We start from the raw sequence: 14,563 nt of genomic DNA, 5'->3' as shown, positions 1-14,563 counted from the left end.
AGAGGTGTGGAGAACCTACATTTCTTAGCAAGCTGCAGGTCTGAGCAGAAGAAAACCACTACTTAAAAAGAAGTTCAAACTACATTTATTGTGTGGAAGAAAAATTGTCTTTCTTCATTATGTAGAATTACGCACAAGCACCAGCAGAACCATCAAACAAAGTTAATAGATAAGTGCAGCAAAGCAGGAATTTAAACTTTTGATTAATTTCTCAGAATTTTGTAGGTTCCTAGACTGAAATAAATTAAAGGTTGTGTTTTGTCTTCCTGAATACCACAGCATCTCAGCCAGAAATTCCTGTAGGAAACACAGTAATTTGCAAGGGGAGGCCTGACGGGATTAGTCCAGCACTTGGAGGTAGCTTAGACTCATGTTGTCCTAGTGCCCATGAAGTGTCACGGTGTACCCAGACACCCATCCTGGGATTGGGCACAGCAGTAGGAAAACACAGCCTGCTGTCCAGCTATTCCCCACTGGTCCAGCACAGCTAGACCCACTAGCCACCAAGGACACCTTCCCAAAAATTGTGACGGTCAGCAATTTGATAGAAAGAAAAGCAGTTTTTCTCATAAGAATTAATGCAATGGGGGATGTATGCAAAAATGTGTGAAAAAAACCCTACCTTTAAATACAGTAGGGCAGGATACATTGCATGGGGGATGAAGAGGCAAGACTGGCATAATCAGGACAAATGGAGGAGGTGCTGGCTTTTGACAATAGGTCAACACATCATTGTAAATACACATCCCCCCTGTATATTCAAGTCTGTGCATTTTGTACTTCCCTCTCTCCATCCATCCCTCCCATTATATTAATTCTCATGGGAAAAATGGTTTTGCTGACAGCTGAACCCTCTATGAATGATGATCATCAGTGGAGCAAGGCATTAAACTGCCAGTGACAGAACTCCAAAGTAATGGATACAGATGCGGCAGAGAACTTTCACAGAAATAGCATTCATAGTCCTGATGTGGTAGTGCTACAAGAAAAGAACGTGAGGTTATATTTTAATAAACTTTTCTTTCTTTTCAGCCGCCTCATATACCCTGGGGTTATAACCTTCCTTATAGCAACTGTGACCTTTCCTCCAGGATTTGGGCAGTTCATGGCAGGAGAGGTAAGAGTGGGATGTGTATCTGCAATTCTGTGCAGTTCTGCAGAACAGTCTCCCCTTATCCTGTGCCTCAATAAACCATAAGGAAAGGGGAAGAAAAAATTGGGAGGAGTTTGGTTTGAGGAGGTACTATATTCTAAGACTCATGATCTCTGCTGTCTCCTTCATATCAAACTTGAAAAAGGTCCACGCTCCTAAGCAAGTAATAAGGAAGATGTTACCCCATGTGTGAAAGTAGTTATCCCTTCACCAGTTCAGGTGAAGTCCCATCTCTCTTCCTGAAGATTAAAATGTGAATTAAGTCTCGTAATCATGAATTACCAAAGTAAAAATCTCCTCCACTTTCTTGGAACAGAGTAGAATATTTACTCCATCTAGTCTCACGGCTCATGCCTGGTTTTTTTGCTCTTTAGTTGATGCCACGGGAAGCCATCAGCTCTCTCTTTGATAACTATACTTGGGCAAAATACACAGGGGACCCTCAGGTCCTAGGGAAATCTGCTGCCTGGATCCATCCCAAAGTCAGTGTCTTCATCATCATCCTGCTTTTCTTCCTCATGAAGGTAGGAAACCCAGTTCACCATAACCCTTCTCCACTTGGAGTGAATGTTCTTGATCCTTTGTGAAATAGTTTGTGAGCTTCCAGTGAGGACTTGCTGGGCATTGAATGAAGCACTACAACTGAAATGGGGTCCTACATCTTTTGAAGTGATTTTTGCCCACCTTGAATGCAAGATTATCAAAATTATTAGGGAATAGTTTCATGGCCTTAATATAGTGACCCTGCTGAATGACCTTCAGTACCCACCGTGTAGTAGTAGGTAGGGAGGACTACATCAGGAAAGGTTTCTCAAGTTCCAGAAAAATAAGTAATTGAGTAAAAAGTTCCCAGATAATTTATAATTGGTCTAAATAAAGTCTGATACAGTCTACTTAATATTCCTGATTACAGATAGGAGACAAAGAAGATTACGCAAGCACAATCTATAGTTGTGTGAGGCTCAAGGATTTGTTAGCAGTACCGTAACTTGATGGAGAAATGCAGCTGAAAACAGTTTTGCTTACTTCTCTGAAAGCAACAGTGGATTAAATGTTCTGAGCTGACATGGTCTGTGGAGGTAGCAACTCTTCACCCACTGAAAGGATCAGCTGTTTAACTGGCACATGACAGAGCAAGAGAAGAGATTTGAAAGAAGAAAACATTATATTAAAGTATTCCAAATACACAAAGCAAGAAAGAGGTTTTCCTAAGGGGGGGGAGGGGGTGGGGGGAAGATAAAAGGGTAAAAAAATCATAGAAATGGTGATTTTTGTTGTTGTTGAAAAGGAGAAAAAGAGCTGAGGCCACCTCGCAGTATCAGCTGAACATTTCTGTAGATCAGGAATGGACTTCAATGGTAGATTGACACAGCTGATTCCACCTAAAGTAGAGCACTACATCAAATTTCTGACAGGTAGTTAAGGGTTCTGCTTCTGTGATAATTCTGATTATAATGTACCAAGCAGACGAGGTCCCATTTACTTGAACAAAAGAGGGATGGACTACATGGTTTATCTATCATGAGTCCATCTGTTCTCCTTTGGAAGAGTTGTATCCTCAGAGACTAGATTCATTGGCCTTATCTCATTAACTAAAGGCTTCCTCAACTCACTAGATAACTGCTCCAAGCAGTTTATTTTCTTCTGGATACATTTAGAGTTGGGATAGACCACATAAAAATGAAACTGTTTGTTTCAACTCCAGGCAAAGACTTGGCCTGATTCTCCACTGCACTGTAGTCCCAATTCTCAGCTGTATTTTGGTACTGCAAAGACAGAGCTTAATTAGCAGTATTCCACTTCTGCAGTTTGCTGGCCTCTGTAGCCAGAGAGGAACCTCAACTCTGTAACATTCCAATGGCTTATAGAAGGAAGAGCAATAGCTGGTATCCAGTCGATGGTCCAACCCATCCTCACAGCATGTTCATCTACCATAGGCTGAGAGATGCTGTACTGCTGGCTCTTTGTTACCTTCGTAGAGGGCTTTCCTAAATGGAAGGCTACATCCTGGATGCATTTTGCCTTTTATGCCAACTATTTTATGAGAGTTACAGCAGAAAAGATGACTTGGGTGGAGTTCCTCACCAATCTGACTGTCTACAGATTAGTATCTCATCTACAGCTACAACAATGTCTGCAGAGGTATCACCTCCTCAAAGGTGGACCTTGAACAGGAAGGATTTGCCCACTCTGAGGAGAATATGGTCCTGAAATACCTGAAAGTATTGCTCTTGGCATGCTGACCATGGTTGTCTCTACCCTATGGATGATATTGGTGAAGCAAGGGACATTTGACCAGTACACTTCTTCAGACAAGCTTTCGAAACAGCAGCATTCTCTGTGTTTCTGCCAGCTGTGGGAATCTCTCATCATATTGCCTGAGAAAGTCTGAGTGTATTAGCTTTTGAGGTGTTTGTAAGATTAGGCAGTTGCCTCCAGAAGAAATCTATATGTGCTGGGCTAAGTCAGCATTTTAATTGGTCTTAGCAGTACCATGGCAGATTTCATCATTTTGCCCAACATAGTGATAGGACAAGAGGCAACAGACACAAGCTAGAATAAAGGAAACTTATGACAGTTGGACTTCAGAAAAAAACTCCCCCTGGAACATGTGTCAGCAGTGGCACAAATGCCCAGAAAAGCTGGGGAATCTCCAGCCTTTAAGATGTTCAGAACTCACCTGGACAAGGCCCTGAGCAAACTGACCTGACTTAGGAATTAGCCCTTCTGGGAGCAGGGAGCTGGGCGAGAGAGCTCCAGGGTTTGCTTCGCACTGAAATCTTTCTGAGTCTGTGAAATTTTGACAGCCTTGTTCTATGAAAAGCTAAGCTGTTTGGACCAGTAGGAAACCTCAGCTTCTGAGGCCCCAGGCAAAGGAGTTCACATGTTCATCCATCCCTGTGGTGATTCAGCTTCTCTGCCACCACTGCAGTTGCCCAGAGGTCCTCTGCATCAGTGTTGGTGTGTTGCCAGAGTTCCTCCAGATCCCATTCAGACCCCACCCTGCACCCTCTGCCTCTGTTCTAGTTCTGGATGTCAGTCATTGCTACCACGATGCCAATCCCCTGTGGAGGTTTCATGCCTGTCTTTGTTCTAGGTGAGTTTCAGTTTTGTGTTGCAGTCTGATGTGTGGAGAGAGTAAGATACATTGCGTATGTACCCAGTAGGTTTCTTCCAGTGGATGAGGAGTCATCACTTGACGTCTATGGCAAGCTTGGTTAACAGTCCATATACCAGCCTCTGAGTCTCTGCTTTTGTCATTTTCCCACCCCTCAAATCCAAATGCTGAGGAGGAAATCTCTGTACTTTTATATGGGGAGGCACGCTGAGCCATGGCCTTCTAATTTCTCTGCCTCTTCACCTACAGAGAAACTCTCATCCTACAATTAGCAGTAGTTGCCCTTTTTGCCCCTGAAGGCCAACTAGAAGAGATAACCTCAAAACTAGTACCTGCAATGTAATCCACCACTTACTCATTTCTTCTGACTGAAATATGGGAGTTCATTGGTTTTTAACCAATTTTAATTCCAAGACCAAAAAATGAAAATAATATGATGCTAATGTTAAGAAAGAGAGGTTTTGTTAGACTAAAGTATACAAACTCATGAAGTTCAGCGTTAAGTATCCACAGCTCTTAAATTAAATACTCTGCACTAAGTACCTCTGGATTCTGGCAGGCGGAACTGAACATGAGTCAGTAGCATGCCCTTGCAGTGATGAAGGCTAACCACAAACAAGGCTGTATTAAGGAAAAGCCTAGCCAGCAAGGCAAAGAAATTGGTTATTTCCCTGCATTCAGCATTTTGGACACAATTCTGGAATATTGTGCCGTTCTGTGTCCAACAATGCAAGAGATTTCGACAAGGTGCAATGTGTCCAGTGGAGGCCGCTGTGATTGTCAGGGACCTGGAGCACAAAACACACAAGGCAAGCCTCAGGAAGTTGGGCTTGTTCAGCCTACAAAAGAGAAAGCCAAGATGGGATCTAACTGCGGCCTTCACTACCTAATGCAGCAGGGGATAGAGAGGATAGAAAGACTTCTCTTAGAGACACACAATAAATAGGAGGTAAAGGTGTAAGTTGCAACAGGGGAAATTCTGACAGGACATGAGGAAAAATTGTTTCCTTAGTTAACGTGCTCAGAAAGGCTGATGGAGAATCTCCATCCCTGCAGACTTCTAAAGCTTGTCTGGACAAGGCCCTGGGTAACTTGATCTCACTTTGAAATTAGCCTTGTTATGAGCAGGGGTCAGAACAAGACCTCCAAAAATCCCTTCCCACTTAAACTCTTCTGTGAGCTGTGATTCTAGTGTTTGGACATTCACAGAATGAGTGTGTGAAGGGCCTCAACTGTGGTCTGGATTGACATTGTAGGTATTCTGAAGATATTTCCCCCTACCTGGGACTCACAAATGTCATTGTGCCCGATTTGCCTAAGTGGAAGAATGAGGGGTCAACTGTTTTTACATATCTTTGTACCTTTTTGTCCTCTTGGAGTCTAACTTCTAGATTTTGTAGGTGAGAACTACCCTTTAGTCCACAGAGTCATTTTAATGTAAGCTTTGATTTTGTTTCTGTTGGAAAATACTCAACTGATTACCCAACATAGCTGCACAGCACAGACTGGGTGTTCCTTAGATGTTAATTCCATAACAGTCCATGATATTTTCCAGGTGCTGCATTTGGGCGTCTTATTGGGGAAATTATGGCATCACTTTTCCCCAACGGGATCCTCTTCGATGGTATTGTTTATCAAATCTTACCTGGAGGGTATGCTGTCATTGGTGAGTCTCCATGTCTTTCTTTTTCTTCACCTGGTCCCATCCCCATGACTTTCCTTGTTGACGTGATATGCTGTTGCTGTATGACAGTCTTCTCTCCCTGTTCCTTTTCCACCCTACCTGGGAAAGGTGCAGCAGCTCTGACAGGAGCAGTGAGCCACACCGTCTCCACTGCTGTGATCTGCTTCGAGCTGACAGGTCAGATCTCTCACATCCTCCCCATGATGGTGGCTGTCATTCTTGCCAACATGGTGGCCCAGAGTCTGCAGCCCAGCCTCTATGACAGCATCATCCAGGTGAAGAAGCTGCCCTACCTGCCAGACCTGGGCTGGAATCACATAAGGTATAGTAGTAAAACAGAGGTGGAGGTGGGGAGTGGCAAAGAAATAAAGCAGAAGAGGATGAGACCATGGGAGAGTAGAAGGTCATGAAAAAGGCATAGTACTACAAAGAAAATAAAAAGGCAGAATAGGCGTGGAGTGAGAAAAATCAAGCGGTGGAGTAGAATTAGGGTTCATACACAGAAATGCAGAAAAGTCCTCTTCTTTTTTTCACTGAAAGCACAGGTTTGAATAATCTGCAATGTTAATGAATTTGTGTTATTATTATCAAATTACTTCAGTTCAAAAATTTAAAAATCAAGTGTCTTGTTTTCCACTTTTTTTCTGAATTCAGTGGGGTTTGGATTTTTTTCTCCAGCGAATCTTTGAAATACCATTTTATTTGGATATTTTGCTTACAACAAAATTCAGTTATTCATATACATTTCTTGCTCTCCCTAGGATATATAATATACATAAGTATGTATATATAAAACATCTATACATATATGTATATATGTGTGTGTGTGTATTTATATGGTGAGGGGTAACGGAGTGGAATATGACTGTAATGAAAATCCAATTAATCTGTGTTGATCCTGATCCTGTTATTTAGCAACTGTATTGAGAAGACTATTTAAAGAAGTGGTCATTTATACATTTCTTTAAGGAATTTATCTGCTAGATATTTTTAATATGCTAACTCTTCACCTTATTGTCCATAAATTCACAGCAAATACAATATCTTTGTTGAGGATATTATGGTCCAAGATGTGAAATTTGTCTCCTCCAACTGTAAATATCGAGACTTGCAAACTCTACTCCAAAGCACCACTGTTAAGACCTTGCCTTTGGTGGACTCACCAGGTAAGCAATGTGGAGAAACTGGTCCTTCTTGAAGACTTTCTCAGCTTAAAGAGGCAAAGAAAATAGCTTTCAAATACATGCTGGAAGGAGACAGTGTGACCCACTACATAAAAAATAATCCTAAAAATCTTCCACCATGGGTGATGTATGACAAAAGGCTGTTTCTGCTGATGGGACAGGTATGCTGGAGTGTGGGCAGTGAAGTAGATAGAGCAGATAAGGGAGGTGTGGGGGAAGTTTGTGGACTGAACTGTGACAACAGGGAGGGATCTTGCATATGCAAAGAGCCTGCTTCTGATGTGGTGCACACAGGGATGGCACAACTCAGGGATGGTGAGCTTCCCACCAGCCCCACAGTGTATGGGCTGGCTCTTGTATACTAGATAGTACGAGTCTGAGCACTTTAAAGAGGTTGGAGGGAGAGAGGGGCAGTGTGTGGCAGGGGACATTCCAAACCTTGAAGTGGCTTAATGGCTTATCTGCTCTGTGTTATGCAGAGACCATGATCCTTCTGGGATCTGTAGAACGATCTGAACTGCAGGCTCTCCTCCAGAGGCACATAAGCCCAGAACGGCGATGGCTCCTCAACAGAGAAATGCAGCAGAAGCTGTCTGAGGCACCCTATGAAGGACACAGCAAGGGACCGTGGGCAATCCTGCCAAAGTTGAAGCATGAATCTTTTGCTTATGTTGATGAGGATGAGGAAACAGATGAGAAAGGAGAGGTGAGGGAGAGACGTGGAGAGACTGCAACACAGAAACTGCTTAAGAAACAGTAAGGCATTTGGAAAGGCTGAAAAAGAAATGACACAGGGTGGACTTAATTTTCTCTCCTTTCTGTTAACAGCTGCCTCAGCCCCCAAGCCCCACTCCCAGTTATCCAGAGGAGCCCAATGGCCCAACAAGTCCTGTTAAACAAATGCCTGAAACTTCAGAGCCACAGCAGCTCCCAGGTATGGTAAAACTTCTGGCATGCCTCAGCCACATCCTAGACAGCTTGTGAAAGCTTTCGTGCTAACTCTGTGTACGTGCCTGTGCAAGGTGCTGATGTCCCAGAGACAGAGCTTTCTCTGCTCTTCCTGTATTAAAGGTACTTTGTTAATGCACCTCAACAACAGTGTAACGTACCTGGAAATATCTTCTGTTTGTGATCCCTCAGAGAGCATGGCAAAAATAGGCCCAACTCAGGCTGCTCTCTCTTTGCCAGTATTCCTCACTCCATCATTTGCAATAGCATCTCCTTGGACATTTTCTGGAGATTCTGCACGGAAGGATCCCATCTTTTGCCTCCTGCACCCCACAAATGAATTTCCCTGGGAAAAGCAGCCTGAGAGCTAAACATCTGTACTTGTTTTTTGAGTAGCTTTAGGCTGTTGTTCAGCCATCTCCAAAACTGAACAGCTCCTCCCTTGTACACATATCTGTTTGATTCAGCTACATTAGCATGGTGGACAAATACTGATGTATTGTATTCTTTGTGTGCTACCCCAGCCTATATTAGTTTTGCTTCCAAGACTGTACTCATAGCTCATTTCTGATTCGTATATCATGTATATTTGATGCAGGATGGTGGGTTGTTTTTTTTTTCCTTTATGTGTCTTGAAACATGCAGAGAGCGAGTAAGCACAGAGGTGTCTTAATCTTCAGAATGAATACAGAAGATAGGGGTCTGACTCGCGCTTTTAGGCACCCAAAGGTTAGCATGTAATATAGCATATGGCACATTCTGGTTCCTTAACACCACTCATGTATGACTAAAACTCTAAGGCATAGGAAAATCCACTTTATGCTTCCAGGGCAGTAGAGTGGTGGGACAGCCATCCACCTTCCTTACCAAATCAGAAAAAGAGTTGCATCAAAACAAGGACAGTGTGTGGGACATCTTACATGAAGCTAGTACTTAGTAATGCAGGAGTGACAAGAGGAAGTGGACCAGAGGTGACTTCAGAGCCTTTCCCTGCCATAATTGTTAGTTTGGGTTACACTTGTCATTGTTTCTGACCAACCTTCCTCCACAGCCTTGTTCGCTTCACAACAGCAGCAAACCCTGTCTCTTCCTCTTTCCTAATTCCTGACTGTCCTGCCTAGGAGAATAATTTTGCAGTCTTTTTCATTCACCATTACACTGCTGGCACAACCCATGGACTCCTCACTCCTTCGTACCTGTCACATTGATGTTGATATATTTTGCCTTTGAAGTAATTTCCAAATTCTCACCTCCCCTTTCCATACTCATGTGGACTGCAGAAACCTCTAGTCATAGCCGTTTATCCCTTGTATCAGAGTGTTTGCTGTATTAGTAGTCTTGCTCCTGTGTTGTTTTTTTTCCTCAGGGACACTGATCTGTAAATATTATCTGTAAGGGCTACTCTATAATGGTTTGGTTTGCCTCCTTGAGGAAAAGATATTACATGGGAATATTTGTTCTGGCATGTCCCAGACACCATCTTACAAACTGAATGCTAGATTGTGAATGGTTCAGCCCTGTCATACACCATCTACTATGTCCCTCATATTATTTCCCAGCCTGCCTTGGGCAAGGAGATGGGCATGGGGCTTTGTATTTTTTGTCTCTCACTTGTTCTTCTCTCTTATCCACATGTTTGTTTTCATCCTTCAGGGAATTTCAGGAGGCTGAGGCAACTGATCCAGCAGCTCTTGTGCCATTACAACCGTCCATTTGAACCGGAGAGTGCCATCCAGGTTAGGGATACAGGGAGCCTAGTAGTACCCTGGAGAGGGAAGAGAATACAATGGAAATAGAACCTACTACTCAGAGCCATTCAGCATTTGGCCAAAGCGTGGACACTCTTATGGTTCTGTACTCTGACAGCATCAGTGGGGAACTCTCTTCAAGGAGAAAGGGTGTGATTACTGTAAAGAAGTGTGCATCTTCCTAAAGAGCCATCTGTGCTCAGGTGTCAAGGCTACCATCATGACTGAGTGTGGGCATCTTTTTCTCAGTGAATAACTTAATGCTATTTTGGCTAACCTAGAATAAAGTGCAGTTCTATTCCATTTGACCAGACAAAAATGAAAAAATGCTTTTGCTTGTTGCCATGTTAGATGCCATTGGGTATCTGACATATCTGCACAGGGCTGGTGGATACCATACAGAGCTTATGGGAGACCCATCAAATCTAGGGCAGTGGTTGGACCCCATGTGGGATATCTGAGGGCATCTAAAACAGTACTAGATGATCATGTTTAGGCACCTGAATTGTTCCACCAGCATTCCATAGTCAATCTTCATTGGAAAGGGAAGCACAGCAAGTACAAAATTCACCTTATAAATGTATGACTATAAAGAAAATCTAAACACTTAGTTATATATTATTTGGAACAAAAAGGGGACCATATGGGGTGAGGAGGCTGTGCAAATTTTTCCTTTCTGTACTCTGTGAAACTACGGGTTCTTTGTCTGTCCTGAACAGTATTTTCTCCTACAGGAGCCAGTGGAAGTCGTTGACACAATGAGGCCAGAAGAGGTAAGACTGGGTGCAGAAAGGAGTGAGGTTAATTGAGTGCTTCTTTTGCCCATTTCCTATCACTTGCAATACTTCCTGAACTCCAGCAACCTCAGTGATTGCCACATAAAGCCACAGCTAAAGCTATTTTCTTCTTAGAGTTGCACAGTGGGCAAGTCTCACCCAATAAGAGAAGAGATTGTTCTGCTAGATGTGCTGAGCAAGGCTCTGACTAATCTGATCTAGCTTTGAAGTCAGCCCTGCTGTGAGCAGGGTTTTGGACTAGAAACCTCCACAGGTACCTCCTCACCTAAGTCTTTCTGTGGGTCTGTGTGTTCCTTCACTTTTTACACAAAGGAATTATTATCTTGCAATGACAAGGGGAAGACGCACTCAGAACGGAAAGCTAAGATGTTCACTCCCTCTTTAAGCAGGAAGGAGCAAAACCTCACCTTCCCAGAAAACTTCTGAGGTACCGGAATTGCTCTGTTTTCTAGGGACTTGACATCTGGCAATAAAGGGATGGGAAACCTGAGGGGTGTGATATAATGGGCAAGACGAATGATCTACCTAAGAAGGAAGAAGCATTAACAGGAGAATGGGACTAGTTTGGGTACACAAGATAGCAACACTGCTGATTACTATAAGAGTGATTCCTCTTCTTTCCTGTGTCAGATAGATGCTTGGGAACAGGAGGAACTGAACAAGAACGTGTGCTTTGACAGCTGTCGCATAGACCCTTCCCCTTTCCAACTGGTGGAGAGAACTTCCCTGCACAAGGTGGGTGCAGATGTCCCTCTGAGGCAAACACTGTTTTTCTCCACCCTATCTATCATTGCGAGCCTAGTCTATGATTTATTTCTTCTCCTTGTCTTCACCTACAACTACTAGCACCAGGTGCTTCCACATCAGTCAGTTTGTTCCTATAGCCTTCTGCAGGTACCTCCAATCTCCTGTAAAATCTACATGATAAGAAATCTCGGTGCATTTATTAAAATAGCTTTTTGGACACCACAGAAGATTTTTCAGCCACTACATTAACAGAAGCATTGTAGGCCTTGCTGCTGGGGACATTATGCTGAGCTTTACACTCCGCTTTGTCAGTGTGCAGCACTGGAATGAGTACTCCTGGATTTCTCGGGGTGTTTCTGTCAGGGTGTAGAGTCTGCTTCAGTGCATGAGAACAGTTGCTTGAAACCACCCTAAATCATAGGCTTCTCACTGAACTGAAGCACAAGAAAAGAGGAAGCTGGATCATACAACTTCTAGAGTTAGCACAGGATGACTGGGGATAAAAGCAATTGTTGTATATTAGGAATAAGAGAGGACTGGGCTTTCACTCAATGGAAAAGGAAAGCAGTCTACTGAAGCAAAAGTGCACAGTGCATGTTTTCATCAATATTCATTTAACATGAGTGGTCAGCATATGCCTTGCACAAAATTAATTAATTACTGTTATCAAAGGGGTAAGATATCAGCTTTGAGCAAGATAAGAACAGGTTAGCATGTACTTAAGATGAGTTTGATGTCTTGTAAAGGGCTGGTTGAAGTAATCTGAAAACCACTAGCATTTGTGTTTGAGAATATAGGGGTTACAAGAATTTACACCTGAAGACTGCAAATGGGGAAAGTCGCATACCTCTTGTAAAAAAGAGCCAATGAGAAGCACTGAACTAACAGACAAGTCAACTTAACTTGGATGCACAAAAAATGCAGGAATAAATAATCGGATTATCTGAGGTATGCATAGTTAGAGCTAAATGTGAGACTACTGACAACGGCAAGAGTACCACAGGTTATCATGATCAAATTGTATTTAACCAATCTGATTTTCTTTTACATTAGGGTAAAATGTCTAGTTCCTGAAAAATTAGATTTTCCCTAGTTTACACTCGAACATGACATTCAATATCTCATGTGATGTTAAAAACCAGGCAAACGCCAGCTGTGAAAGAACGATTTCACGTAAAGCCACAGGTAAAGTCTAGCTAGAGCTCAGCTTAAAGAACTTGGAGGTTGGAAATACCCCACAGATGAGCACTGAGAATGCTGAAAGTTTTAGAAAGCCTGATCTATGAAGAGCAGTAAAATAATGGGGTATATTTAGGCTGAAGAAAAGATGACTGATAGCAGTGTGATATCTGTCCTTTTAAGAAGGCTTTGTAAGAGAAAGGGAATAACTTGTTCTCACTGTCCCCATTGCACTGGATAAGCAGCAACAAGGTTAAGTTTTGACAGGAAATATTCTGGAACAGGAAAAAAAGAAACCTTCTAGTGTTAAGGAAGGCACTGGAATAAATAACCTAAGCAGGTTCTGACTTTGCATATTATTATATGATAGTTTAATTTCCAGCACCAGAATGACATACGATCTGCATAAAGTCCCTGAATACACAGGGTGTTGCGCGTGAATCTGTTTGCCAGATGCAGGATGGGAGTGACCTTGAGAATGTGCTCTCCATCATCAACATGCTCCCAACTATGGCTCTGCAGCAGGACCAAAGGGAAGCATTTGCTAGCTACAAAAGGGGAAGGGAAGAGAGAGTTTCTCAGAGGGATGACTGCAGCCTTTGGGATTCCCACTTCTAAATCCCAAGTCCCAGCAACAAGTATCATGTTACCAGTTTCCAAAGTCCCTGACATGATCTTTTGTGGTTTTGCTCGTAGACTCATACATTGTTCTCACTACTGGGCCTCAGCCATGCCTATGTAACCAGTATGGGGAAGCTGAGGGGAGTTTTGGCTTTGGAAGAGGTAAGTACAAATCATTCATCTCCTCCTAACCAACTGCAAATGTCCTGTGGATCATTGCAATAACTTACAGGTGTTGGAGGATCCAGCTGGGAATATATGTAACTGCAATCACTACATTTTCAATCCAGTGTTGAATTCTGAGTCAGCCCTTTGGAAGCAATGTAGAGGAATGGATGGCTGTATTTCAGAGGAGGCAGCAGGTGGTGTTTATAGGGATGTTAGGTAGTTCATCCTTTTCATGAACATAGGGCTCTTAACTGAGTGGCTATTACTGTTTCTGAAAGTCATGTGTAATTTGTTATTTATCGTGGAATGAAAAATTACACCACCAGTGTAAAAGACAATCTCCACAGGTCCCAGAGGTAGAGCTGTGACTCTCTGTTTGTGATCCCTTTACCCTGGAGAGTAGATGAACTTCTGCTGGGTAGGGGCTGGGTCAGCCTCCCCTTCATCCAATTTTTCTGAACCTTTTCTCTTCTCATAGCTTCAGAAGGCAATAGAGGGTTCCACACGCTCTGGGGTTCGTCTCCGCCCACCCCTTGCCAGTTTTCGTGATACCAACCGGACTTCCATCAGCAGTGAGAAGGTCAGCCAGGCCACTCAGATGTGGAGCCAGGAGAACAACTGCATGGCAGCAGCACAGCAAGCAGCAGGCTTGGGCACAGAGAGCCCACTGCCTCCCTGCTCACACACCCCCCAGCCCTCACACTTGCATGAAGAGGGGGAAGTCCTGGGCTCCACTTATGCCACTGATACTGAGTTGGAAGAGATGGAGCTGACAGGGCCAGTTGCTGAAAACATCTCAGACATCCTCAAGGACATAAGCCTACGCTCCACTGATCTGGATGAGGATGAAGATGAAGATGAGGATGTCCCCCTATAGCTGGTGTGAGTGGAGTAGTCCATCACACTCTTCAGTTGAGCCAGTCTTCTTGTGTTTGCTCCTCAAGGAGAAGCTTTTGGATGTTCTTTGCAATCCCCACAGAGGATTGATTCAGCTGGGAGAAGGGGCATTGGACTGACCCTTTCTTCTGCTGCTTTCTTTCTGTGGAAAGACCGTTAGGCTGTTGGACTATATGGGTGTGTGCAGGAGTCAGACGTGGACTGCAAGGTGGCTAAGGGCAGGCTCATAATGCTTGGGCTTCTGCCATGTCTACGTGAAATGGCAGAAGGGATTGTAACAGGACGTGAATACTGCTGGACATGGTCAGCATGCTCTGGG

At 43.4% G+C, this 14,563-nt stretch overlaps 1 protein-coding gene across 1 annotated transcript in view; it reads left to right on the top strand.

The window, feature by feature from the left end:
- CLCN1 (chloride voltage-gated channel 1) overlaps nt 1-14,224 on the top strand; it is a 42,179-nt gene extending 27,955 nt beyond the window's left edge. The window contains exons 12-24 of the mRNA XM_035894620.1: nt 1,033-1,117; nt 1,528-1,677; nt 4,181-4,250; nt 5,827-5,937; nt 6,064-6,277; nt 6,988-7,121; nt 7,619-7,845; nt 7,968-8,073; nt 9,741-9,823; nt 10,570-10,608; nt 11,263-11,367; nt 13,255-13,341; nt 13,826-14,224. Of these exons, the coding sequence (XP_035750513.1) occupies nt 1,033-1,117; nt 1,528-1,677; nt 4,181-4,250; nt 5,827-5,937; nt 6,064-6,277; nt 6,988-7,121; nt 7,619-7,845; nt 7,968-8,073; nt 9,741-9,823; nt 10,570-10,608; nt 11,263-11,367; nt 13,255-13,341; nt 13,826-14,224 (1,810 nt within the window). The remainder of the gene's footprint in view (nt 1-1,032; nt 1,118-1,527; nt 1,678-4,180; nt 4,251-5,826; nt 5,938-6,063; nt 6,278-6,987; nt 7,122-7,618; nt 7,846-7,967; nt 8,074-9,740; nt 9,824-10,569; nt 10,609-11,262; nt 11,368-13,254; nt 13,342-13,825) is intronic.
- Nucleotides 14,225-14,563: the final 339 nt, after the last annotated feature.

This window comes from Egretta garzetta, unplaced genomic scaffold (genome assembly GCF_000687185.1).
Source record: "Egretta garzetta isolate BGI_Z169 unplaced genomic scaffold, ASM68718v1 scaffold85, whole genome shotgun sequence".
NCBI lineage: Eukaryota > Metazoa > Chordata > Aves > Pelecaniformes > Ardeidae > Egretta > Egretta garzetta.
Note: the sequence above shows the minus strand (reverse complement) of the source record. Positions and strands in the feature narration are given on the sequence as shown.